Raw genomic sequence first — 25,051 nt, 5'->3', positions numbered from 1 at the left:
TTCTATGAAAAGTGTATTTTTTATTTTTTATTTTAATTTTTATGGTATTTTTATCGAATCACTGTAAGAAGTTTCCCATAAAAAATCCCAAATAGTGTGACAATATATTTTTAATAGCTTTTTTTATTCAAGGCTTTAAAGTATATGTACTTATTCTGTATTAGGCTATACAACAATACAAACTGAAGACTATGCTAAATTCGTAGGCTACTGTTTGATTGTAATTAATATTGTATATGAGGACGATCATTTATCAGTATACAATATAATTTAAATATATTTTGGTTTGGCTGAAATAGGCCTCTGTAAGGCCTGAGCTTTAGTTTCTCACATGTTCATATATACAATAAGAAAACGTGCCCATTATCAGCTTGTTTAGAGGTTCGGAATAGTGCATTCATGCGATTCCTCCTTAAAACTTTACTGCTAGTCAAAAATATGCAATTTAAATGGCCACAACAATGTAGTATGCAATATTCTCAGGTTACCAATTGAGTGTGTGTGTGTGTGTGTGTGTGTGTGTGTACCTGGTATTTATCACAACATGTGTGTGTGTGTGTGTGTGTGTGTGTGTGTGTGTGTGTGTGTGTGTGTGTGTCTGTCTGTCTGTGCGTACGTAAATTACGTGTACAATTGGCAGCTGGAGTGATGAGGAGGAGGAGGAGGGAAGACTCATGACGTCACGGGCTTCCTCGTCCAACACATGACATGTTTCGATACAACTGTGAAACCTACAAACGTTTTCAGCGTATGTTTTGATCATCAGGTGATTGCAGCTTTGACATCAGCTCCATATGGTAAGTGTCTAACAGCCTAAAGATCTAAAATCCCGGAATCGACTGACCGCACGGGTTCTGATCAGCTGATGCGCGGGCTGTAAATTGGTACACGTCGCATTGCTTGATATGAAAGCGGATAGCCTGCTAGCGAGCTTAACTCCGAACAGGATTAGTAGTTTAAAGGGTTATTTTAGGCTTAAAGTGTCACGTCGCAGCTCGAACTCATAGTTTGATCAAATATGCGTGATTTTCCTTCAGCTGTTGTGTGATTCTCTGGTCAAATGCAAACACTCTCAGCTCAGCGTGGTGAATTACTACAGTATGAGTAACGTTAAACTCGCTAACGTCAGCGGCTAGCACAGATCTACTAGTGAAATATTGTATCATTATGCTAGTGAAAATGTAACCACGTATCATTCAAGGCGAAAACAATCGATTATGCAACTTAAGAAATATTAAATGTAATACTAAAGCATAATCGTCGAGTTGAAGCAGTCGTTCCAGCGTTTCCAGTTCCTCTTTTCAGACAGCTCTGTGTTTAAGTGTTTTGAATCGGTAACTAAGACAGAATATATTTAAGGATATATTTAATATTTACTTACAGGTGTCAGGAGTCATAGTCAGTGTGATCAATGGTTCTTTTAATAGAGCTTCAGAGGTAATTAGAAAATGGAGTAGGCCTACGTGAGATATGAGTTGCATGCATATATATGATACATACATTTTATAATTATTGTTAATGTAAAATAATAAAACGCATATTTTGGTGAACAACTTAAAGGAGATATTATGAAACAAGGAAAGACTTAATTCTACTCAATTATAGGTTATGACAAATAATGCAAATTTGTGACATGTATTTTTTGATATATGGAAATATTACATAATTGTGAAATTATTTTTGTAGTTTTAAATAAATTATTGTGCCCTTGAATGAATAAATACATATTAAAGTGTCAGTGTTCCAAAGAAATTAGAAAAGGCCTCATTCTACTCTTATAATTATAGGTTATGATAAATAATATGTGTGGCATGAATTTTTTAAATATATGACAATATTAAATAATTATTAAATTGTAGCTATAATTCTAAATTAATTGTTGTTCCCTTAAATTAATAAATATACTTAAAAATGTCAATGTTCTGATGACATTAGAAAAGGCCTCGTTTTACTCCGTTAAAGGAGAGCAACAATATATAAGTGCAAATGACAAGTCTCGGTTAGCCTAACGCAGTACACTATATGTATATTTATATATATATATATATAATATGTCCTACTTGGCCCCTAATGGTCATTCTAACTTGGCTACAGATATTTGCGTAATAAGCATTTGTGTAAAAAGGGTGTGATTGTTTGACATTTTGGTCAAATAAAAGAGTCTTCCGTCAATATGAGAACAGTTCCCACGCATCCTGTTGCTCTGGAGAACAGACACAGGTGGACAACCTGTCATTGTAACACAGTGCTGCCAAAACGTTGGTCTTTTGCTCCATGGCACTTGAGCTCTTGTTGGATCAAAGATTGCTGAATCGAATCGGCTGGGAAGCAGCCACCTGTCCTTTAGAAATTAGATGAGATGAGAATCACTGTGTGCAACGCGATCCAGTAAAGTACGTTTTGCTTCACTGCTTAGATCAGATGGATATCAGGCTGGGAGTAACAAGATCTCTCATATGTTTAGGGTAGTTTAACTGCGCAGAACTGTAATTCATTGTTCTTTCAAAGAGCTTATTTTAAAGTTGTTTTAACTATAAGGACAGGTGTTTTAAAAAGAATCCTAGGACTTTTGTGAGCTTGCCATGCATGTGAACATCAGGTGTGCTACCCAGAAAGCATTTTAATTTGCTTTTTGCTATGCCACGTGTGCCAGGTTGAGGTTGGTGATATTTGCAAAAGGTTGTCACACGGATGTCCAAAGTTAAAGAAATAAAGGATTCACTGTGCGTGAAGAAATTCACATGATTATGGCACAATAAAGTCCGCTCCACCCTACAATTGGAAACGGTTCAATATTTGATAGCAGTCGCAGGCCTCAGCCTACACTAATTCTACTCGGGTTACATGTCTCATCAGACCTCAGGGACATCTCTGGACTGAATAACAGTGTTTGTTATTGTCATCTTTGAAGCTGGAATGAGATCATCCAGCTCATTAAAATCTAAAGTTCATGTGCAATTACACTTCTCAGTGGGATCTATGATGATATCCTGCTAGAAATGGTTTTACAGGCACAATATGGAGGTGTGACCAGAAAGTACAGAAGAACTGCTCACATGACACTCTGTGAAGAAGTCCAGGCTGTTTTTGTTATCATGAATATGGAAAATGAGCTGCCTTCTTCCCAAATTCCCCATAACACTCTCCATGGAAAAATACGGAAGCCATTTTTTAGAGATATTTTTATAGTGCTATTTTCCAATTCATTTTTAATTTGAGAATGGACTTGTGTTAAATATGTTTTCTAATTTCATACTAAATAACCACAATTTGCTTGACTAACCTTGTAAAAGCTGTGATTAAACATCTTTGGTGATGTTTTTTCCCCCAACTTTCCCCCACATTATTGTTATTTTAGTCAGGAGGAGGTTTCTGTCTTGTCTGGCTTTAGCCTGTTTTTCCAGATTCATATCGAGCAAAGTGCTGAATCATTAAAACCAAGCAAAAGCTGCTTGATAATGTAATACAGATGCTCAGTTTTCTCTTTGGCTTGGCCGTTGTCCAGTTACGCTCTCTGAATCTAATTTAAGTAATGGTAATTTCCAGTCTAAAAACAGCCGGCAGACATTACCCAGACTCATATTTTACAGAATAATAGACTGCATGGGTTTGAACTGGTTGGTTTGTGTTGGTGTCTGTTTGTTTGCAGGGGTGGATAGAGCGATGAGCCCAACCTGCCCGGCCTGTGGGACATGTAGAGCGCTGCGTGGGCAGGAAGAGCGGAGAGAAGTAGCAAAGGATGAGAAGGAGGGTATGGGGCCTCTGCCAGGGCGTCTCAACGGCTGTGCTTTATGGCTCCCTGGCTCTGTTCATCTCCATTCTCCACAATGTCTTCTTACTGTATTATGTCGAGACCTTTGTGTCTGTTTACAAGATTGACAAGATGTCGTTTTGGCTGGGAGAGGTAGGTTTACTTAATGGTATCTTCAATTACGTAAGATTCTAAATTATTATTATTAATATTTGTAAAAAGACTAAAGACTGGAGTAATAATGCTGAAAATTCAGCTTTGCCATCACTGGATTAAATTACATTTTAAAATATAAAAAAATAGAAAGCAGTTATTTCAAATTGTAATAATTTTTCACAATATTACTGTTTTCTACATTACACAATGTTACTGTATTCTTGATCAAATAAATGCAGCCTTGGTAAGAATATGAGACTTCTTTCAAAAACATAAAAAAATTGTATACAGTATATTCTAATTATTTGAAATACTTATTAATTATATTTGACTAAAATACATAAGCTTCCATTAGTCAGAAGTTTTTACCATATTTTTCGGTAACACTTTACAATAAGGTTCCATTAGTTCATGTTTAATACATGTAACATGAACGAACCATGAACAGTACATTACAGTATTTATTAATCAGTCGTTCATTGTTAGTTCATTTTAATTCACAGTGCATTAACTAATGTTAACAAGCAGAACTTTTTGTTTAAATAATGCATTAATGTTGAAATTAACATTAACTAAGATTAATAAATGCTGTAGAAATATTGTTCATTCTTAGTTCATGTTAACTAATGAACCTTACTGTAAAGTGTTACCTATTTTTCTTTTCTGTTCGTTATATTGTTTCTTTTTCACAGACTGTGTTTCTGATATGGAATAGCCTGAACGACCCTCTTTTTGGCTGGCTGAGTGACCGCTCATTCCTGAGCTCTCCTCAGTAAGATTATTCACTCTCTTCAAATTGGAAATCAATATTTTGGTAAGAGAGTGAAAAATTTAAGGGGGTCTGAATACTTTCCGTACCCACTGTATCTCATTAAAATGTCTGTGTTTGATTGCTCAGGTCTGGGTCCCAGATCACGTCCCCTGAGGTGGTCCTGAAGCGTCTGCAGGCACTCTCCCGCAGCGGGCCTCTGTTTGCCCTCTCATTCCTGGCCTTCTGGGTGGCTTGGACCTGGCCTGGACTGCAGTTCCTTATCTGCCTGTGCCTTTACGATGGCTTCCTCACGGTGGTCGACCTCAACCACAACGCCCTCCTGGCCGACCTGGCCGTGTCTGCACATGACCGCACGCGCCTCAACTTCCACAGTTCCTTGTTCAGTGCGATGGGCTCGCTGTCCGTCTTCCTCTCTTACTCCTTCTGGAACAAGGAAAACTTCTACTCCTTCAGACTCTTCTGCGTGACTCTGGCCACTCTCTCAATGCTAGGCTTTTTTGTGGTTTCACGTCTCCTGCGGCACAGGTTTCAGAACAAAGTCCAGCCATGCAAGAATGAGAGCCAAGCGCTCACTGAGTAAGAGCATTATTGTTTTGCAGTGCTAAATGTTACTTGTCGTTTAGCAGTTACTTTTCATCCGAAGCAATTTACACCACACTAATTGCAGAGCCGGTCCCCGTGGAGCAACCTGGGGTTAACTGCCTCGCTCATGGGAGGAATGTTGATAGTGCTGGATGTGAACATGCAGTATTTGTGTTACCAGCACAGCTTCTTAAAGCAATATTTCACCCAAAAAGGTTCATTTTGGCATCATTTACTCAACCACATATTTTCCCAACTCATATTATGTTCTACTATGAAACGTAAAAGGAGGTATTAGACAGAATATCCAAGCTTCTGTTTTCTGTACAAAAAAAAGTACATGAATATTTGTACAAAAAAGAACCATAAATGAGTGTATTACAGCCTATACTTTGGTCTGATCTTCATCTGATGCATCATGACTTCAGAACAGTGTTATTTTAGTATCTCTGAGATATTATATATATTTTTTAATATTTTAAATGTTTTTAGATTTATATTTTCAATTTTTATTTTAATTTGTTAAAGTTTTAGTAATTTTGTTGTTTAAAATTTTTTTTTTAGTTTTGTATAGTTTTTTTTTATTTCTATGTAGTTTATTATTTCAGTTTTTGTTATTTTGGTTCATTAAGTTAAACTAAATGAAAACAAGAAATGGTGCATTGGCAACTAGCTGAAATAAAGTAAGTTTTTTAATATTTTATTTCAGATCATGTTTATTTTAAGTAACAATTTTTATGGTTTTAGTTTTAGTTAACTACATTAACCTTGCTTGAGTTTAGGATACATTGTATTATATATTTAGGATGCATTTTTAACTTGAGTTTGGTGGTATTTCCCATGGTATGGAAAAGTGCAGCTCAAACATGCTGCCTTGCATCTCATTTTGTGTTTTACAAAAGAAAAAACAATATGGAGTTGAGTAAATGAGCACTTTTTTTTTAGTTTTTTTTTTACTAAAAGCTGTTCCTTTAACAGTTAGTCTACCACTGCTTTTTCTTATCAAGCATTAATATGGCTTCAAAGTAATTTTTTTAATGGAGCAAAAATTATATATTTGGTTTAGCAGGTCACCTATGGATATTGTAAATATCGCAGCTTTCAAACAAATAATCAGTTTAATTTCAGGTTTAAATTTATGATAACAGTTTCAGTTGAAAACTGTAGAAAAAAGGAACATGAAAGCTGTGTTCTGTATTATTTATTCCACCCACACAGTATTGCTCAAGTTTTGAATCCTCTAAAACGGTTGTCATCTTGGTTTTACTTTTTTATTTTTTTCAATTCTATAATTCAGTTATCCATTTATTTAGCTGTTTTGCACTTTTCTAGAGTTGCTGGACTACAAACGTATGAACATTTAAAATGCTAAAATTGAAACAACTTCATATTAAAGGGGTCATATGATGCGATTTCAAGTTTTCCTTTCAGTAATCGCGTCTTCACCGAGGGCACTTGTAAACTTCTGAACCTGGTGATCACAGACCTAGTGGATGAGGACTTTGTGTTGAACCGCCGACAACAAGCAGCTTCTGCCCTGCTCTTTGGTATGGTTGCCTTGGTAACCAAGCCTGGCCAGACCTTTGCCCCTCTCATTGGTACCTGGCTGCTGTGTCTCTACACAGGTGCGTGTGCAGTGAATGAACATGCATTATATGTAACATTCACATTTAGTAATTACATTCAATTATTTAACAGATGCTTTTATCTAAAGTGACTTACAAATGAGGGAAAATTAAGCAAATGTTTCATACAAGAGCCAACAACAAAGAATCAGTCTAATAAATCCTGCATTGGACATCTTGTTTGACACAATATATTACAATATATATTATAAATATATTTAAATGTATTATATAAATTTTATATGCGTGTGTGTGTGTATTTATATATATATATATATGTATATAGTAAACCTCACTCCCCTGATCTCAAGAGACGCACTAGCGACTGACGCTAGTGGCTGTAGCCATTTAGCCTCCTTGTTAGTGCGTCCGCCTCCCATGCCGGAGACCCACTCGGAGCGAGAACGAGGTGCGGCGGTGCGGACCCGGGAGAGAGGGGTTACACTCGCGCCTGACAGGGCATCATCACAATATGGCAAGGGGCGTAACATTTCCGTCACATGCTTGAGGCATTCGGCCAATCACAACGCACTGGATAGCTGGCCAATCACAGCACACCTCGCTTTTTCAGACCGAAGGAATTAAGTAATCTTGAACATTGGTTAATGAAAAATTATAATTTTTTTTTATTGAAGAAAATCCTTATGTACTAAATACTTATGAATTAAATATTTTGTCATGTCATATTCATTCATTTCAGACCATTTATTTTTTACAACTTCTAGTAAAATTACTGGTTTTGTAAAAATAGCAAATAATTTAGGTGATGATAAAGTGCAAAATGACGCAGGCCAAACCTTGAAAAAACAATCAATTCAAACAAGCAACATGCATTAAAAATTATTATTTACTTACAGTACGTTTTAAGTAAAATCATTTAATTATTGTGATAATGCGCTAGTCTATAACTTTGACAAGAAAAACCCACATTTTCACCATTTATTAAGTTGACACTAATTAGTTAATAAGATGCACATTTGAGAACAGGTTTAGAAAATCTTTCATCAGCATTGTCTTTTGTCTGTTTTTATTATTGTATTGCATTGTTTGATTCTCTCCATAGTAATCGCGTCTTCACCGAGGGCACTTGTAAACTTCTGAACCTGGTGATCACAGACCTAGTGGATGAGGACTTTGTGTTGAACCGCCGACAACAAGCAGCTTCTGCCCTGCTCTTTGGTATGGTTGCCTTGGTAACCAAGCCTGGCCAGACCTTTGCCCCTCTCATTGGTACCTGGCTGCTGTGTCTCTACACAGGTGCGTGTGCAGTGAATGAACATGCATTATATGTAACATTCACATTTAGTAATTACATTCAATTATTTAACAGATGCTTTTATCTAAAGTGACTTACAAATGAGGGAAAATTAAGCAAATGTTTCATACAAGAGCCAACAACAAAGAATCAGTCTAATAAATCCTGCATTGGACATCTTGTTTGACACAATATATTACAATATATATTATAAATATATTTAAATGTATTATATAAATTTTATATGCGTGTGTGTGTGTATTTATATATATATATATATATATATGTATATATATGATTTTTATTTTATTTTTATATATAAATGTTTTTAGTGGCCACAAAAATGTATTTCAAAACTTAAGTTGCATGTAAAAATATGTTAAATTTAATGCGTTAAATAACAAAATATTAAACGAAATTGCATTTATTTTAGAGAACTGTAGTAGAAGCACATTTTTCAAGAATAAAATTCACACAGAGCAGTTTGTTAGGTTTTAAATTGAAATTACACTACTGTTTAAAGGTTTGGGGTTGGTAAAATGTTTTTTTTTTTTTTGAAAGAAGTCTCTTGTGCTCACCAAGGCTTAATTTATTGGATTCAAATATAGTAAAAACGGTAATATTTTTGCAGTTTAAAATAGATTTTCTATTTGAATACATTTAAAAATGTACATTTATTGCTGTGGTGGCAAAGCTAAATTTTCAGTGTCACATGATCCTTCGGAAATCATTCTAATATGGTGCTCAATAAACATTTCTTATTACTATCAATGTTGAAAACAGTTGTGCAGCTTTATTTTGTGGAAACCATGATAACATTTGTTTCAGGGTTCTTTGACGGATAAAAAGTGTATTTGTGTCTCTCATCACCCCCTATCGTTTTCCAGGATATGACATCTTTGAGAGAAACTCTATGGCAGAAGCACCGATTGCAGCTCCTGCGGTCCCTGTGCCACTGCGCCAGGGTTGCTTTTATCTGCTGGTGTTCGTGCCCATTTCCTGTGCCCTTCTGCAGCTGCTGACGTGGTCTCGCTTCACTCTGCATGGACGAAGGCTACAAAACATCAAGACCCTAAGGCAGGGTGCCCAACACAGCCACCTCATTGATGTCAAGGCTATCTAATGTTCTTGTTACGCATGGGAAGAGGAAAGAAAATGAGTTGTGGACACTCCCTAAGACCAGGCATGCTGCCAACAGACCCTGAATGGAGAATGGTGATGCCAAATACTGCAAGAGACACTAAAGAGAGAATGTATGGTCCCATCTTATTGAAACCTGCCTTAATTTGCTATGTTTGCTAACTGTTATATTGAGTATGTGACCAAAAATGAATAGACGGTTTAACCAGTCTAGTGGTTTGGGACCATATTGAACAGTACTGCCCCCAAACCTCCTGTTCTGAAGTTTCAATGTATAGTTATATGGGTTGATAATCAAGCCAAATCAAATCACATCTCCCTTGCCTGTATGTTTCACCTTTATGTGAAAAAATACACTGTGTTCTGAGAAAGGGCATGTTTGCAATACGTTCAGCAGTGTTCCAGGGATACATGATATGGAATTGCATGGATATCTGTGGTGTTTTCTTTTATACTGTCAGGACTTCTACATTGTCTTTGTAATTCGGCCAGATGTTGAAGTTGTTTTGTGGCCAGTAACATCTGTTTTATATAACTTTTTGAAATTCATTCAGTTACTCATTGCTATCAGTGATTATTATTACTGAAAAGTATGTATGTTATAGTTCACATGAACGTAAATGCAGACTCTGTGTTGTACTAGCATGTATAACTAACTTATTTTTGTACCAAATGTCCAATTTCACTTTATTTTGAGTTGTCAAGACGGTAATGAATTCCTTGGCCAGTCTGATGTTAAAATGCAGATTGACTTCTCAAAGTTACAGAAATAGTTTTGTATAAGGGTTTTCCAAATTAAAATTTATTGCCAAATTTATATTCTTAACTTTTAGTAAAAATACCATTTTTGACACATTTGTGAAGTTGCATTTCCTGTATGATCGTTGCAAAAAACCATGAAGAAATGTCTTAATATTTTAATATTTTAGGCCTTAGATGGTTAAAAAAAATTGGTCAACTACTGGTTTGGGCACAATGAGCACATCTGATATTTTATTCATATTTCATGGTTATTTATTGTAGGAAACATTTGATTTATTTTAGAAAATGTTCAAATTTTTACACAAATGTGTCAGAGTCTTGAGCTATGGCTTAGGATGTATGAGCTATTTTCGTGCTTTTGGCCATTGTTTGATTACTTTTGCTTGCAAATATATGTCGTTTTATAATAGTAATGGGGAAGTTGTGCGACGCGTTTCAGAAAGGCGGGGCATAGAGGAGAAACAATAATGTTCAGTATGTGGAAAATAATGTGTTTTTTGAACCTTAAACCACATAAACACATTTCATTACACCAAATACTGTTCTTTTTAGCAGCATCATATGATCCCTTTAAAGTAATAACCCATTTGTGTTACAGTGATTTTACTTGCTTTAATTCACTGTATAAGTTTCCCCTCAACTTTTTTTTTTCTTTCGTTGCCTTCCATTTGATTGCACATCCTCCTTGACATCCTAATAGACTGAGTGTCGGTCAGGCTCCTTTTACCTCACCTGAGAAGCCAGTCACTCTTGGGGAATATCTAAAGCAGCTGTCCCGCCACAAGAACTTTATGTGGTTTGTTTCTATGAACCTTGTACAGGTAAAAATGAGCAAACATGCACAAAAGACAATTTTTTCTCTAATCATCTAATTAGAGACCCAATTTGATATGTTTGTCCTCTAACCCACCATCTGCAGGTATTCCACTGCCATTTCAACAGCAATTTCTTTCCTTTGTTTTTGGAGCACCTCCTGTCAGACCGTATCTCTGCTTCCACCGGCTCCTTTCTGCTGGGTAAGACAGAAAGGAACCATTCACATGGCCAATGGCATTATTATTGTCAATGCTGAAAAAATGCCGTTGTGTTGCTTAATATTTTTGTGAAAACCGTGATACATTTTTTTTTTAAATTCTCTTTTTCTATTTTCCTGTGACACAGGCATTTCTTACATTGCACCTCATCTGAACAATCTCTACTTTTTGACGCTGTGCCAAAGACTGGGTGTCTACCAGGTTGTCCGCGGGCTCTTTCTTCTGAAGCTGGGCCTCAGCATGGCCATGCTCTTTGCCGGGGCGGACCACATGTACCTGCTCTGCATCTTTATTGCTAGGTGAGAAATGAACGTTCCACGAGACCCTGTGCTTTCAGACTGCAGGTGTTCTGCCTCATATGTGATATGAAATTCAAAACTTTGTGAATGTTTTGGTTATTAGTTTTTGTTTAAAAGGAGCAGGTGTGCGTTTGTTTGCTAGCAAATCCATGTTGGTTCAAGACTTGAAAGAGAGAACTTATATCCATGCTAACAGACCAAGAACGCATGCTGAGAGAAAACACACATGTCCTCTCTATACTGTTACTGTCAACTATATGACATTGCAAAACAGGGAGAATAGTTAGAATTAGGAATTAAGTAATCTTGAACATTGGTTAATGAAAAATTATAATTTTTTTTTATTGAAGAAAATCCTTATGTACTAAATACTTATGAATTAAATATTTTGTCATGTCATATTCATTCATTTCAGACCATTTATTTTTTACAACTTCTAGTAAAATTACTGGTTTTGTAAAAATAGCAAATAATTTAGGTGATGATAAAGTGCAAAATGACGCAGGCCAAACCTTGAAAAAACAATCAATTCAAACAAGCAACATGCATTAAAAATTATTATTTACTTACAGTACGTTTTAAGTAAAATCATTTAATTATTGTGATAATGCGCTAGTCTATAACTTTGACAAGAAAAACCCACATTTTCACCATTTATTAAGTTGACACTAATTAGTTAATAAGATGCACATTTGAGAACAGGTTTAGAAAATCTTTCATCAGCATTGTCTTTTGTCTGTTTTTATTATTGTATTGCATTGTTTGATTCTCTCCATAGTAATCGCGTCTTCACCGAGGGCACTTGTAAACTTCTGAACCTGGTGATCACAGACCTAGTGGATGAGGACTTTGTGTTGAACCGTACAGCGCTCTCTCCCACCTTCAATACGGTGAGGTGCCCTTGAGCAAGGCACCGAACCCCCAACTGCTCCCCGGGTGCTGCAGCAAAAAATGGCTGCCCACTGCTCCGGGTGTGTGTTCACGGTGTGTGTGTTCACTGCTGTGTGTGTGCACTTTGGATGGGATAAATGCAGAGCACTAATTCCGAGTATGGGTCACCATACTTGGCCACATGTCACGTCACTAATGTCTCAATGTGATATTCTTGTCTTTGCTAAATAAATACTTACAGAGACAAAATTGTAGTTAGTGGTTTAGCATTAACCCATTTTAAACTCTAAAATATAATAATTTGTATAGGCCTACAACCAAACCTTTTAGAAGATTCAGTTCATTCATCTATTGTTTATTTTAAAAAAGCTGTGAACCTGCTAAAAGCCATTTAACATATTTTACATACATTATACATTTTAATAGCAAAACCAATGTGCAATACAAGAGAAAATAATTAAGAACATGCTGGTCATCATAGGTTTTACTCGGTATGTGCATTTTGGCACTGTAGCATTGATCTTGGTGTATGTCATATAAATAAGTATACACCTGGTGTATGCATATAAATACCAGAATGTCCCAACAAAATGAGGCACCACATGACTAGGTAGGTGCCGGTTTCAAATTACTTTGTATAATTGGTTCCAATGAAGACAGCATACAAAAAAAAAGCCTCTAGAGTTTTCAGCATTCTGTCCTTTTGTCTAGAAGATTGTGAGATGGCCAATTGGGATTGCTGATCATATGTGTAATAACATTTACAGTACGAGCAAGTGCTTGACATCTCAAAAACACTATTAGAGATTCTGAATGTGACTTCTTTTTTCCTGTACTGTCTACGTCACCTGTCGGATATTTGAGTAGTTTCCTATGTGGGAAGGACTGGATTATGTCAGCGAATTTAACAACTTCATGTCATTACAGCTCGAGTAAGAAATCCCCGTAATCCCCCCTCTCACCCATTCCCTGAACTGATCATGTTTTTGGTGATGACGGCGCTCCTCTTAAAAGGGCAACAACTTTTACATCAACAACTGATGTAAGGTAACGTAGAGCTGGGTATGGGTTGAAAATTGAAATTGAAATGAAATCAGCCAGTTAACAAACTCAGATTCACAAAATAACACACTTTTCTGATAAATAAGGCTCATTAATTAGAGTGGCTCCATATTTGTGTATTTATAAAACTATTTTACATCACTCAGCACAGAGACAGTAATGATTTGTTCGTTAATGAATCATTGTATTTGAACAAATCTTTTGAATGAATCATTCTCGTTTACGCACGGAATCATCATTTTTACTCACTGAAGTCTCCCCTTTGCCACTCATAATAAATGACACTCGTCACAGCTGGATGCATAACTTGCAGAAAAGGTCGCTGCTAACAATAAAATTAAAACTGAAATAAAGTAAATAAATTAGGCCTTATAGTTAAAAGACGAATACAAATTTTCAAAAGCACAAAATAATATACCAAATTGAAAATGTGAAACTGAAAACATAAATTATTACTATTTCTGTTTTATACACATATCTTTATTTCTTATTATCTCTGTGTTGTTGTCTCTGTGTCCTAGAAGCTTCTGCTCCCAGAACAAATTCCTTGTATGTGCAAACCTATTTGGCAATAAAGCCCTTTCCGATTCTGATTTTAGTGAACGGATTTAAAAGTTTCGAGTCGCTGGGATGATTCAAAATCCTCACTAATCTTCGCATTATTCCCCCGATGTCGATGCCCTTTTAAACAAAGCCCCGCCTCGTTGCTCGAAGCCCCTCCTTTTGGCATGTCAAAGCGGAGATGAGTCACGTGATTGGCGGAGTGGTCGTTGGGAGGGGAGGAGCGAGTGTGAAGCTCTGTGTGTATTGAAACTCTCTTTTCTGTCCCTGCATTCCAACCCTGATCAAAGCCTGAACGAGAGAAGAGGGGGAAAAAAACCATAAATAATACCATGGTGAGATTGGCCCGTTTTGAGGATCGACCCATGGATGCACGCTCTCAGGAATCGGCCACGATAGGACTCGGAAGCAGCGAAGAAACGAACGCCTGTAATCCACTTTTGATTTCTTTTAAACACTAAAGCGAGAGAGGCTTGATGGGGGCCAAACAGAGACGTTTTCTTTTTCATTTTTAAAGAGGGACGCAAGATGGCAGATGACAGACTCCAGTAGCGAGAACCACTTCGTTTCGCTTTAAAATATGTTTATTTTTGGAGGTGTATCGGAGTAAGACTTCGTCTTTTCTCGCCTGAAGAGATCAAAGTGAAGGCACTCGGCAGTCCAGTTTTCTCTAGACTTGGTTACATACCAGTGTATGTTCTCTCTATGTTCCTTTGTTATAATGAGGGGAAGTCTAGTATGAGCGTAGTCTACACATATGTGTAAGAATTAACCGATTGGTCTGGTTAAGATCGTTGTTTTCTATGAAATTCAGATTTATAAGACGCTACGGGGGATGTGCGATATGAGTACGTTATTTTAATATAAAGTGTAACGAACGTCTGTATGGAGAGCCAGCAGAACCATTATAATCCTCTTTGGAAACCAAATCCATGTCATTGTGATGCGATGTCAAAATAGCAGCGGACAAAAACAACAAAAGCCTGGTCGTGAGAATACTAATTTACTTTCAACAGCTTTTATTAGTCTCTCGCTCGAGGCTGTTCGCGAAAAAACGGCCTATTTACCTAGTTAAACGAGCTGTCAGGCTGATCGTCAGCAGACTAGATTATTCATAGATACATAACTAGTGGACGCAGGAATCGGCCACACGTGTAGAATATGAACTAGTGTGTTGGCATTTAAAGTCACAAGACCGAAAAGTCCACTTTAGTGCTGTTGCAACACCAAATTCTCGCGGCGCCTACAGTTGACACGAACGAATGAATAAGTGGGTGGTGTAATGATGTTGCCTTGAGCTAAAGTGTGCTCAAAGTATACTCTTCTGGAGTATTCACACTCTCACTGGCACAAAGTTGAGGTTTGTGGGATAAAACAAGGTCCTTGTGGTTCCCACTCCACCCATTTCAGTATCGACAGAGGAGCACCTATTTTATACAGTTTTTACCTTGACTTGTCAGCATCAAAGATGGCTGAGAACTGGAAGAACTGTCTGGAAGAGGAGCTCATATGCCCTATTTGTTTGAACGTGTTCTCGGAGCCGGTTCAGCTCCCTTGCAAACACAACTTCTGCCGCATGTGTATCAACGAGGCCTGGTCTAAAGACACAGGAATGGTTCGCTGTCCCGAATGCAACCATGCCTACAGCCAAAAACCAGCTCTGGAGAAGAACCACAAACTGTCCAACATTGTGGAGAAGTTTAACGCGTTAAACGTTGAGAAGACTCCTGCGGTCTTGCACTGCATTCTGTGCCGGCGCGGCCCTCCGCTTCAAGCCCAGAAGGTTTGCCTCAGGTGCAATGCGCCCTGCTGCCATTCCCACGTACAGACCCATCTCCAACAACCCTCTTCTAACGCTGGGCACTTACTGGTGGACGCCGAGGACGTGCGGGCCTGGAGCTGTCCACAGCACGACGAGTACAGACTATATCATTGTGAAACCGAGCATGTGGCCGTCTGCCAGTACTGCTGCTTCTCCAGATGTGCTACCAACCACGGCCACGCGGTGTGCGATATAGAAGTCAGACGTAACGATATCAGAGTAAGTGGCCTCAACTACTTGTGTTCCTCCCCACGCTATGTTCTACATTCCGTTGTTTTACCTCCAGCTAAAGGTTGTGGTTCACTTCTGGATTCGGCGGAGACTACGACGAGGTTTATCTATGTAGTTGCTAACTATTCTGTCCCCTTCCCCCCTTTTTTCTTCCATTTTAATGATAAACAATTGGGTAGAGCTGCAAACAATACCGAAGCTCTCCTTTGGGCTTATCTTCCCAGCACAGGTGCATCCTTGCGTGGCGTTTAGGGGAGGGGGGAGGACTGCGACTGGAGAATTTAATGATGAGTCTTATTTTCTGTGGCACAGATGAGGGAAAAGGCCAGATTTGGATTTAATTTACCCTTAACAACCCCTTGCATTTTCTAGGCTCGCTGGAACAAAACAACTTGTATTTTCTTGCTTTAAATAATCAGCATTGCACAATGCTCTTGAAGATGCTTTTATAGCCTTTTCATAAACCTAAAACCAAATAAAATTCACAGCCAGAATGGGTTTTTAAACTCTGATATTATATTTGCTTCAAATATCTCAAAACAAATCTGTTTTGTTAGTACAGGATGTGACTAGGAGTTATGTATGATGCTTTTTTTCCCTTTACAATAGCTTTTATGTTTGTAAGAAGTAAAGCAGTGTGCCTCCGGTTCGATTCATGTGCATGCTTTCAGCATAATTTCCATTTCTGTTGATTATAGAAATCATACGCCATCAGTTATCCCAGGCATTTCTGTGACAGGACATGCTAGCAATGACCAATCAATCTACAAAATGAACCATTGTTGTGTTGTAGCCCAAGCTATTTGAAACTGAAACCATGCCCTTTTGGGATGTTTCGGGATTTCCAGAGTTGTTTTTCACAGGTAGTCCTTGTTTGTGAATGTTAAGTTTACCGTCTTTGATAGACACCATTTGTCCTTCCACGTTCATCTGCTACAAAGCAAAATGGTTCTGTCTGGGGCTGTAGCTCAGGGCAAGGTTGCTATTGCCTTGTTCACTCTGACCTTGGCGGAAGAGACGCTGGTTTGAAATGACAGTGATTTTGAGCACCCTACCCCCATTCCCCCTTGAGAGAGGTCCGTCCTGGATGGCAAGCCAGCACCGCTGCCATGAGGTATTAGGTTCCACCCTCCAGGCTTCTGCCGGCAGCCCGAGCTCATCAGTCACTACAATTAGGCCATGGTCTTAGATCCTAGAGCTTCAAAGACATTCTCTGTCTCCATGCGGTTTTCTGCTTATTGACCTTTCTTCTGTTCCTGATTGTTGATGTAGATAAACACCAATTTAATCTGTAAAGGAGTAGATGGTTTAGAACTTGTTTTCAGAAACCAAACACGTATTGTTGGCCATTGTGACGGACGTCGCCAAATTCACAGTATTTCACCACAAATTAAAGAAATGGTTCACCCAAAATTAAAATTGTCATCAGTTATTCACCCTCATGTAATTTCGTTCTTCTGCAGAACAGAAAGAAGAACGTTTTTGGCTCTACAATGAAAGTCCAGTAGGGTCCAAAACAACACTGGACCCAACTGACTTTCATTGTGTGGACAAAAACACATTAAGACATATTTCAGGATACAGGTTTTCATACAGGTCATGAAGGCAAGTAACTGATGGCCAGATTTCTATTTTTGGTGAACCATCGCTTTAAATTACCACAGTAAGAGACTTAATAGGGAGAAAATGGCTCCATATGGCTTTAAATTATGTACCACCGCTGTAAAAATGTATGCAAGATAGATCTCTTGCTGTGCTAAGATGAATATTACACATCATACTGTAAATATGTGTCATTTTTGGTAGTGTAGAGAGGTTAGTGTAGTCTGTATGAGTGATTCATTGCCAAATCCAATTCCTTGGATCCAAATCTTGGTAATGGATTTACGCCACAAGAAAATCGGTTGATGCACAGGCGAGATACATGAAAACAAGTCCGTTTACCCAGTACCATGTGATTGTGGATCCAATTTGTCATGCGCTCAACAAACAAAATCTGTTGAAAGAAAAAGGTTTGGCTATGCGTATCATCGGCAGTGATTGATGTAGTTCATTTTGCACAGAGGGTACAGTCAGCTGTTATAAGCGTCTGTCAGACGGTGTGATTGAAGATCATTAGTTTGCAGCGCATCCCTCTCTGGGTCTTGCGTTTGTCCTGTACTGCTGCATTCTGAAGACTGACATTGATTCCCTTTGTTTTTTACTCTTTGTTGCTGAGATGAATCAGAATTATATAATAGCATTACTCTCGAGCGTGTAGAAAAATACCAAAATTGATTTCTTTGCTTCCACGAGAATACCTGTTTTGTTTAGGCTTTCATCCCGCGTGTGAGGTTATTAAAATTTGACGTCACGCTACTGAATTAGACATGCCCTCAGTCAACTTTGGCATGCAAGCCCTGTTTTTCGCCTGTAAGCTTTTGAGCATAGTGGCTTGATGTGGTTGAGGTTTGTCCTCTTTCTACAGGAAGCAGTTTTATCTTTGAGCTAGCCTGCATTCATTATGGAGCTTTGCTCCAAAATACACACTCACAGGGTCAACGCGATTTGTCTCTGCCTTGGACGCAGACAAAGACAAAATGGGGAAAGACGCTGTGAAATGAGCCTTCCTTCTTTCTCTTTGCTCTCCTGTATGCTGTCTTTCCTTCTCCTCCTCCTTTTTCCTCCCTCATATTCCCCTCTGAATATACAGATATGAAAAAAAGAGCTTTGTTGCCATGACAGCACCCCCACCTTCTTTTGGTGACTGCCTCTCGCACGAGGCATTTGTTTAATTAAAACTAATTTGGTTTGTTCCTAAGGTACCACTGAACTTTGTCAGGCGTCGCAAGTCGTTTGTTGATTGTGTTTTTCCCTTTGTTTGCCATTGAATATGAAAGGAAAATAATTGAAATTCCTCTTCAGCCACCAGACCTTCTCCGCGGGGCCTTGACAATTGCATTCATTGAAAAGAAAGGAACAGGAAGTTAGCAAAGTTACATTTGTGCCATCACAACAGAACTGACTTTTTATCTTTTTGTCTTAGTGCTGCATTCTCATATTCTTTATGTAGTTTTTGAAAGAAAAAAATATGCTAGTTAACCGGAATACTAGATTGTTCATTTATGTCATTGTCTAGCAATAAAATAAGACTGAAAATGATTTTCTAGTATCAAGAATTCTTAGTTTATGGTTCAAACTGAATTTATATTACAGCATTAGTCATGTAGAACACAGATCTTGTCTTCCTTTATGAATATTTTGTATATAGCTTGAATTCTACTCATTGTCATTTATATATGATCTTTGGGCTGAGCTAAATATTAGAGATTTATTCATTTTACTGGTGATATACAAGCAAGCAACATTGTGAATATTGTGATTTATTAAATGCCTATAACGTTTCCTTAAAAACATATCATTACAGTAGTTTTGTGATTCTTTCTTGCTTTTTCAGTATGATATTAAGACATGCTTTTAATAGTGTCTCTGATTAAACTTTTAGAATGACGTAAGATTTTTGTCAGTGACTTTATTGTAAATTATACTTTGGTAAATATTGCTGTTTGAAACTGTTGGTTTTTTTGGGGGGTTTTTTAAGCATACAAACGAAACTGAAAATATCATTCTTTCTAGTATTCAGTTCTCATGAAACCCACATTTCATGCACTAATTTATTATTATACAGTGTCATGCACACAGAGGAATTTCCTTTGTTCTGAAAGCCATGAACATTTTCACCAAAGTGCCATTTCCACATGTAATTTTATAATATTCTGAAAATGACTGTGGTGGAAATGACATTTTTAAAGTGAGGAATAAAACTGGCTTGGGTAATTTCATAGCTAGAATTTAATGTGTCCAAAATATACAAATCATTTTTAAACATTTTGCATAATTGTATACAAATTGCATTGCAGAGTGGAAAAGACATACAAAAATATTCTGCTCACAAGTTACATTTGCATTTTTTTCTTATTTCATCTCAAGCATGGTCTTCACTGACAATATTCTTTAAAAACTAGGAGCAGTTTGTGGCAAAATGGTTGATTCTGGTGGAAAATGGTTTAGGATTATTTTGTTTGTTTGTTTGTTTGTTTGTTTTTGAATGTAATTGTTTACATTTCTGTTATCAGCCGATTCTGATCATCTCAACATGGCCAGATATTCTGATATAGTCAAATCAAAACAGTATTGCCCTAATCATATCTTTTTGTATTTCAGCAAATGCTGATCAAACAGCAGGATCGAATTGAAGACCGGGTTCAGGACATAGAAGAGCAGCTCTACAAATTAGAATCTGACAAATGTCTCATGGAAGTAAGTGTGAAATGTTCATGCTGTACACTGACTAAATCACATTATTATAAACAGAACAACTGCATCCTTTGCTTTGTGAGCTTTGAAACTAAACACTTAGCTTTTTAAAACAGAGCACTCTTCCTATTACTGTGATTAATGACCACATTAGTACTTTCGTACAGGTTTGAGATAAAGGTTATGCCTAGTTCTTGTACCATAACAAATCCAGTTCCTTTGGCTCTTCCTAATCATCCACATCAGATGCAGTCTCTGCTTAACCCCTATTGTTAAGACCGAACAAGACTTGCATAATAAGTAATGGTTTTGTGCCGGTCTGTTGAACCTCAGGACAAAGTGCAGCACCTGAAGGAGGAGGTGCAGCTGCAGTATCAGAAAATGCAGCAGCTCTTGGAGGAGGATCTGGGGAAGACCCTGGAGGTCCTGGATAAGGCCCATTCCAAGTTCTGCCAGGAGAACTCTGCGCAGGCCCTGCAGCTTCACCAGAAACAGCAAGAGGTTAAGAAACTGCTCAGCTCCATCCAGATGGTGTTCGATAAGGCAGAGGACATCGGTTTTATGAAGGTGACCTGACTTTTATTGCTGTTGTCAATACTACACAGCCTGTGTTTGTTATAAATGGTGACATTTAGCCGTGTTTTAAAGTGCCTTTGCCTTTTGTTATGGTGAGGATGATGAAGAGTATTTTTCTGCCAGGCTGTTATGAGTGAACTCAGATTTATTGTGGGCCATGACAGTGTAATAGTATACAAAGATTCCAGAAAATTGTTGTTTTTGGCCCCATGTAGAATAGGCATCCATTTTTCATGTGCTGGATACATCTCTCTGAAATTCAGGAAATATTAAGTATGAAAATGTTTTTTTTTTTTTTTTTAAGTTTTGTTTTGTTTTTTAGATTTATGGATGTAAAGTCAGATTCAGCTATTTGTTAATGTTGAGCTAAACTATGCGATTTTAGAGATATTCATCAATGAGAAATGTTTAGTGAGAGGGGAACAAATACTGGTTAGTATAATTGCTAATTCTGTAGGCGAGAGGCACTATAAACCAACAGAGATACTAAAACCAAGAGAAACTCCTTTTGTTATTCTAATGAAGAGAAAAAAAAAAGAAAAAAACAACTGATTTTTTTCCACCTGTCAACAGTCTGTTGCAGACATGCATGTCCCTCATGCGTCTCATATCATCTTGTCCTTGAATTGCTCTTGTTTTCACTGCAGTCTTGTATTCAATTGACTTGCAAAAAAATCAGTTCTGGAATTGTTTTGCTTTTATTTGGAGTGCCAAAACCCACACACCAACTTTGTTGTGCAAAAACCCCCACACAACACTGGTGGGCAGGGCCTGCTTGCTGTCTGTGTCTATATTTGTCATTTTTCATTACCGCTATAAAGATTAAAATAAAGTTCTGCTGCTGATACACAGACAATTTCCATATATATTTTATTTTTTATGCTAAGTGTATATAATGATACTATTCTATTGGCACTCTAATATAATATCATATATCATGTCATATATCATATCATATTGGCCTGGTTTCACAGACAGGGTTTAGGTTAAGTCAGGATTAGGCCATAGTTCAATTAGGACATTTAAGTATCTTTTATAAATGTGCCTTGGAAAGTAACATTAGCCTACTCGTGTGCATCTTGAGACAAAACAATGGCACTGACATTTTAAGATCTGTCGGTGCAAGTTTCTTCCAGTTAAAACAATCCCAAAGTATTATTAGAATAATATAAAACATTATTTGCATCTTGTCTAGTAAAATGTACTATTATAAGAGCATTTTTTATTTTATTTTCGAACATTTGACCTTTTATAAATAGAGACTGGGCAGAAGAAACAATGGGGAGTAATGCCTGCACAAAAATACCTTTGACAGTTACATTGTTTTTGTTGTTATTTTATTTTTATTTTTAGATGTATTTTATGTGCAGGAACCCTGTTATTGAAATGATATATAATATCTTTTTTTTCTTTTTAGAACACAAAATCTGTGAAAATGCTAATGGACAGGTGAGTCACTGCAGCGTTTTCATACATGAATCATTATCATAAGGTTCATTAGTCATCATTCCTGTTTTGTCATTGTGTTAAGTGTAACCATTAACTTGCATGGTTAATTTTTTGGACTCTAGGTCTCAGCCGTATGTGGGCAGCACATTGTCACCATACAAAGTGGGCAGCCTCAACTCCAAACTCTTTCTGTCTGAAATCTCTAAAAGAGAGAAGAACCTCTGCAAGATGCTGGAAGGTATGCATAAAAAAATACATATATTCAAGTATTAATTATATTAAACCTTCTTATGTTGCATCCAGCTGCTCTTTTTTTTAAAATAATTAACCGTTTCTGTCAATAATTTTTTTTAATCCTTCTAATTTCCAGCTCCGTTCAGTGCACCCGCAAACTTTTTCCAGAGTATTCCGGCGTACATGTGTGAGAAGCGCAGGCATTCCGTGGCGTTCCCTGAAGGCAGCGGCAGCACCCGAGCGGGTGCTAGCTACATGAACTCTTCCTCCTCATCAGGCCCTGCGGCTGCCAAGCAGCCGTGCCTGAGTCTCACTCAGGGCTCTGCCCCAGGCGAAGGTCAGTCCTCCCAGCAAGCTCTAAGGCCATGTGGCTCCACCCAACACGTAGGATCCAGCAGCTCAGCCTCCGGCTCTCAACCCTTACCACACTCTGCCTCGGTATTCCCGCATTCCCATTACCCAAATGGCAGCTCCTCCCAGCTGTCCCAGTACGGAGCGCGGAAGATCCTGATGTGCACGGTCGATAACTGTTACTGCTCAGGGGTGCCCTCTGTGTCCAATCACCGCGGACATCCGCCCTACCCTCGCTCCAGCTCCTTCCCCTGGCCAGTGAGCTCGCAGGAGTACTCCCACGCTCCCCTGCCCTCGGCCCCGGCCATGTCCCAGTCTCTCCAGAGCCTGTCCATGCGCGACTGGATCGATGCCTCTCAGTCGCACAGGCACACTGACTTCTACAGCCTCTACGGCCAGTCTTCCACCAAGCATTACGTCACCAGTTAACCCCTGCTCCAGTGACTGCTGCCAGTCACCAGATGGGGTGTCTTTTTCCGCCGAGAGATGTCTTAAAGAGATGCACGTGGGGCAGTTTTGTACGCAGACCTTATCAATCATTTAGAATTAACTTGGATGAACTGCTGAAGTCCGAGCGCAGTGAAAAAGAAAGTTAATATCACAAAGTCAAGCATAGCTTTGCACATTATTTAGGCACTAATGGTGTTGTGATTATGTACCATGAACTCAAGTTGCTCTTCTAAAAATAACACTCAATGTTTGCAAGAGATGCAGAAATGATGGAGGATGCTGTCTTTTGTCGAATCTTCAATAATGTTGCACTTTCTTTGTAAGATCCAAATTTTCGCAATTACCGTTGACTCATCGGGGGAAACGATGGAAGTCAGCAGTAAAACCATTAAGTCAGCTCTTAATGAAACTTAAGGCAATTTACTGTTGAGAGAATTGTAGCCCACAAAGTTTTATTAACTTCACATGGTTGTCGTTTGTTAGAACACCCATGTGCAAAAACTCTGTATAGTTTCCCAACCTTCCATATTTCAGCTTTCATTTTGTTTAAATTGGAGTCTGTGGTCTTATTCATCACAAATAGCACAAGCACATGTTAATTTGAACAGTTTTTTAACCAACCCGGAAACTGGAACAGCACAACATTGTCATCGCCGCCATTGTTCGCTTGACCTTCCCTACTGAATGCAGCTTTTGAATGGAAATGCCCTTCACCTGGGTTCACAGTCCTCTCCTTAGGCTTCCAAAGTAACCGAGAACGCGCCTCCACCCACAACCTTCAATCTGGTCCCCATCCAGACGGCGCTGTGTCTCTCTCACGCCCTTCAAAGCCACAGAAACGCTCCCCTTTACATCCTGTATGTTAAACGCAGGATGCATTGGTTTCGCATTCTTTCTTTACCCATGGCCTCTCATTATATCTGACTCAACAGCGGCTTTAGCGCAAACGTGTCAGCCGAAGACGAAATGGCCTGTGTTCAGAGGGTCATGGTGCACTTGATGCCTCTGCATTTACTGTCAATGCTGTAATTGTTCTTCCTTGTGTTTCATGCCGTTTCCGGCTCCAAGCAACGGAGCCTCTGGCTTCCTGTTTGTTACTGAGGGCATGTGGGAAAAGAGTTTATGAGCACTCGTAAAAAAATAATAAAACTGTTAGCAGTTATAAAATGACTTTTGAAACAGGGAATGAAGGTTTTGGTTTTGTTTTATTTTATTTTATATTTTAGATCTACTTAAGAGAAACATTGACCAATGAACGTTACGAAACTAACTGAATACTTGGGATAAAAAATGGAGGGATTTTCTGTTGTAAATATTTTGTGAAATGAAAAAGAAAGACTTGTAATTTGGAAAGATCCTTGTTCAAATAAATGCTAATTTCAAGTTTAAGAAGTTCTTTCCACAGTTTCTTTGTTTTTGTGCTGTATAACGAATCTTAACCTTACGTTCTTTATGTGTGTGTTGCAGATTAAAAATAGACTATTGCTAACATCACTATGGTAACACTTACATTTAACACTTAATTTATATCTGTGTTAGTCAAATTATTGACATAAATGCTTCCAGCATAGACCAGACTTAAGAAATGCTGTTAACATGTAAATTAATTTGAGAAATGTGCACTATTTTTTCTTTTATATTTCAGAAAGACCGTGAAACCATTTTCAATGCACAAAGGTTGTGTTGGAAAAGATCAAGATGGTTAAATCTAAAACCCATCAAACAAAATGAAAGCAAAAACAAGCAAATGAG

General features: G+C 38.0%; 3 protein-coding genes across 3 annotated transcripts; all 3 read left to right on the top strand.

The window, feature by feature from the left end:
* The first annotated feature begins 645 nt into the window (after window positions 1-645).
* On the top strand, window positions 646-13,010 carry LOC107722176 (transmembrane protein 180-like). The gene is made up of 9 exons (XM_016530429.1): window positions 646-797; window positions 3,650-3,904; window positions 4,600-4,679; window positions 4,806-5,255; window positions 10,744-10,864; window positions 10,963-11,059; window positions 11,205-11,376; window positions 12,155-12,237; window positions 12,979-13,010. The coding sequence occupies exons 2-9, from the start codon at window positions 3,740-3,742 to the stop codon at window positions 13,008-13,010; spliced, it is 1,200 nt and encodes a 399-aa protein (XP_016385915.1). The 5' UTR covers window positions 646-797; window positions 3,650-3,739.
* Window positions 7,619-10,458, top strand: LOC107722229 (transmembrane protein 180-like). The gene is made up of 2 exons (XM_016530509.1): window positions 7,619-8,143; window positions 9,029-10,458. Exons 1-2 carry the CDS (start codon window positions 8,068-8,070, stop codon window positions 9,262-9,264), a joined length of 312 nt encoding a protein of 103 aa, XP_016385995.1. The 5' UTR covers window positions 7,619-8,067; the 3' UTR covers window positions 9,265-10,458.
* A 2,186-nt stretch (window positions 13,011-15,196) lies between the features above and the next one.
* LOC107722222 (probable E3 ubiquitin-protein ligase TRIM8) lies at window positions 15,197-24,686 on the top strand. Its single transcript, XM_016530500.1, has 6 exons — window positions 15,197-15,931; window positions 20,147-20,242; window positions 20,573-20,806; window positions 22,233-22,264; window positions 22,387-22,502; window positions 22,635-24,686. The coding sequence occupies exons 1-6, from the start codon at window positions 15,359-15,361 to the stop codon at window positions 23,276-23,278; spliced, it is 1,695 nt and encodes a 564-aa protein (XP_016385986.1). The 5' UTR covers window positions 15,197-15,358; the 3' UTR covers window positions 23,279-24,686.
* The last annotated feature ends 365 nt before the right edge of the window (window positions 24,687-25,051 follow it).

Source organism: Sinocyclocheilus rhinocerous, unplaced genomic scaffold, assembly GCF_001515625.1.
Source record: "Sinocyclocheilus rhinocerous isolate Xijiao unplaced genomic scaffold, SAMN03320098_v1.1 scaffold334, whole genome shotgun sequence".
Classification (NCBI taxonomy): Eukaryota; Metazoa; Chordata; class Actinopteri; order Cypriniformes; family Cyprinidae; genus Sinocyclocheilus; species Sinocyclocheilus rhinocerous.
The sequence above is the reverse complement of the archived record's forward strand: the minus strand, read 5'-3'. Positions and strand labels throughout refer to the sequence as shown.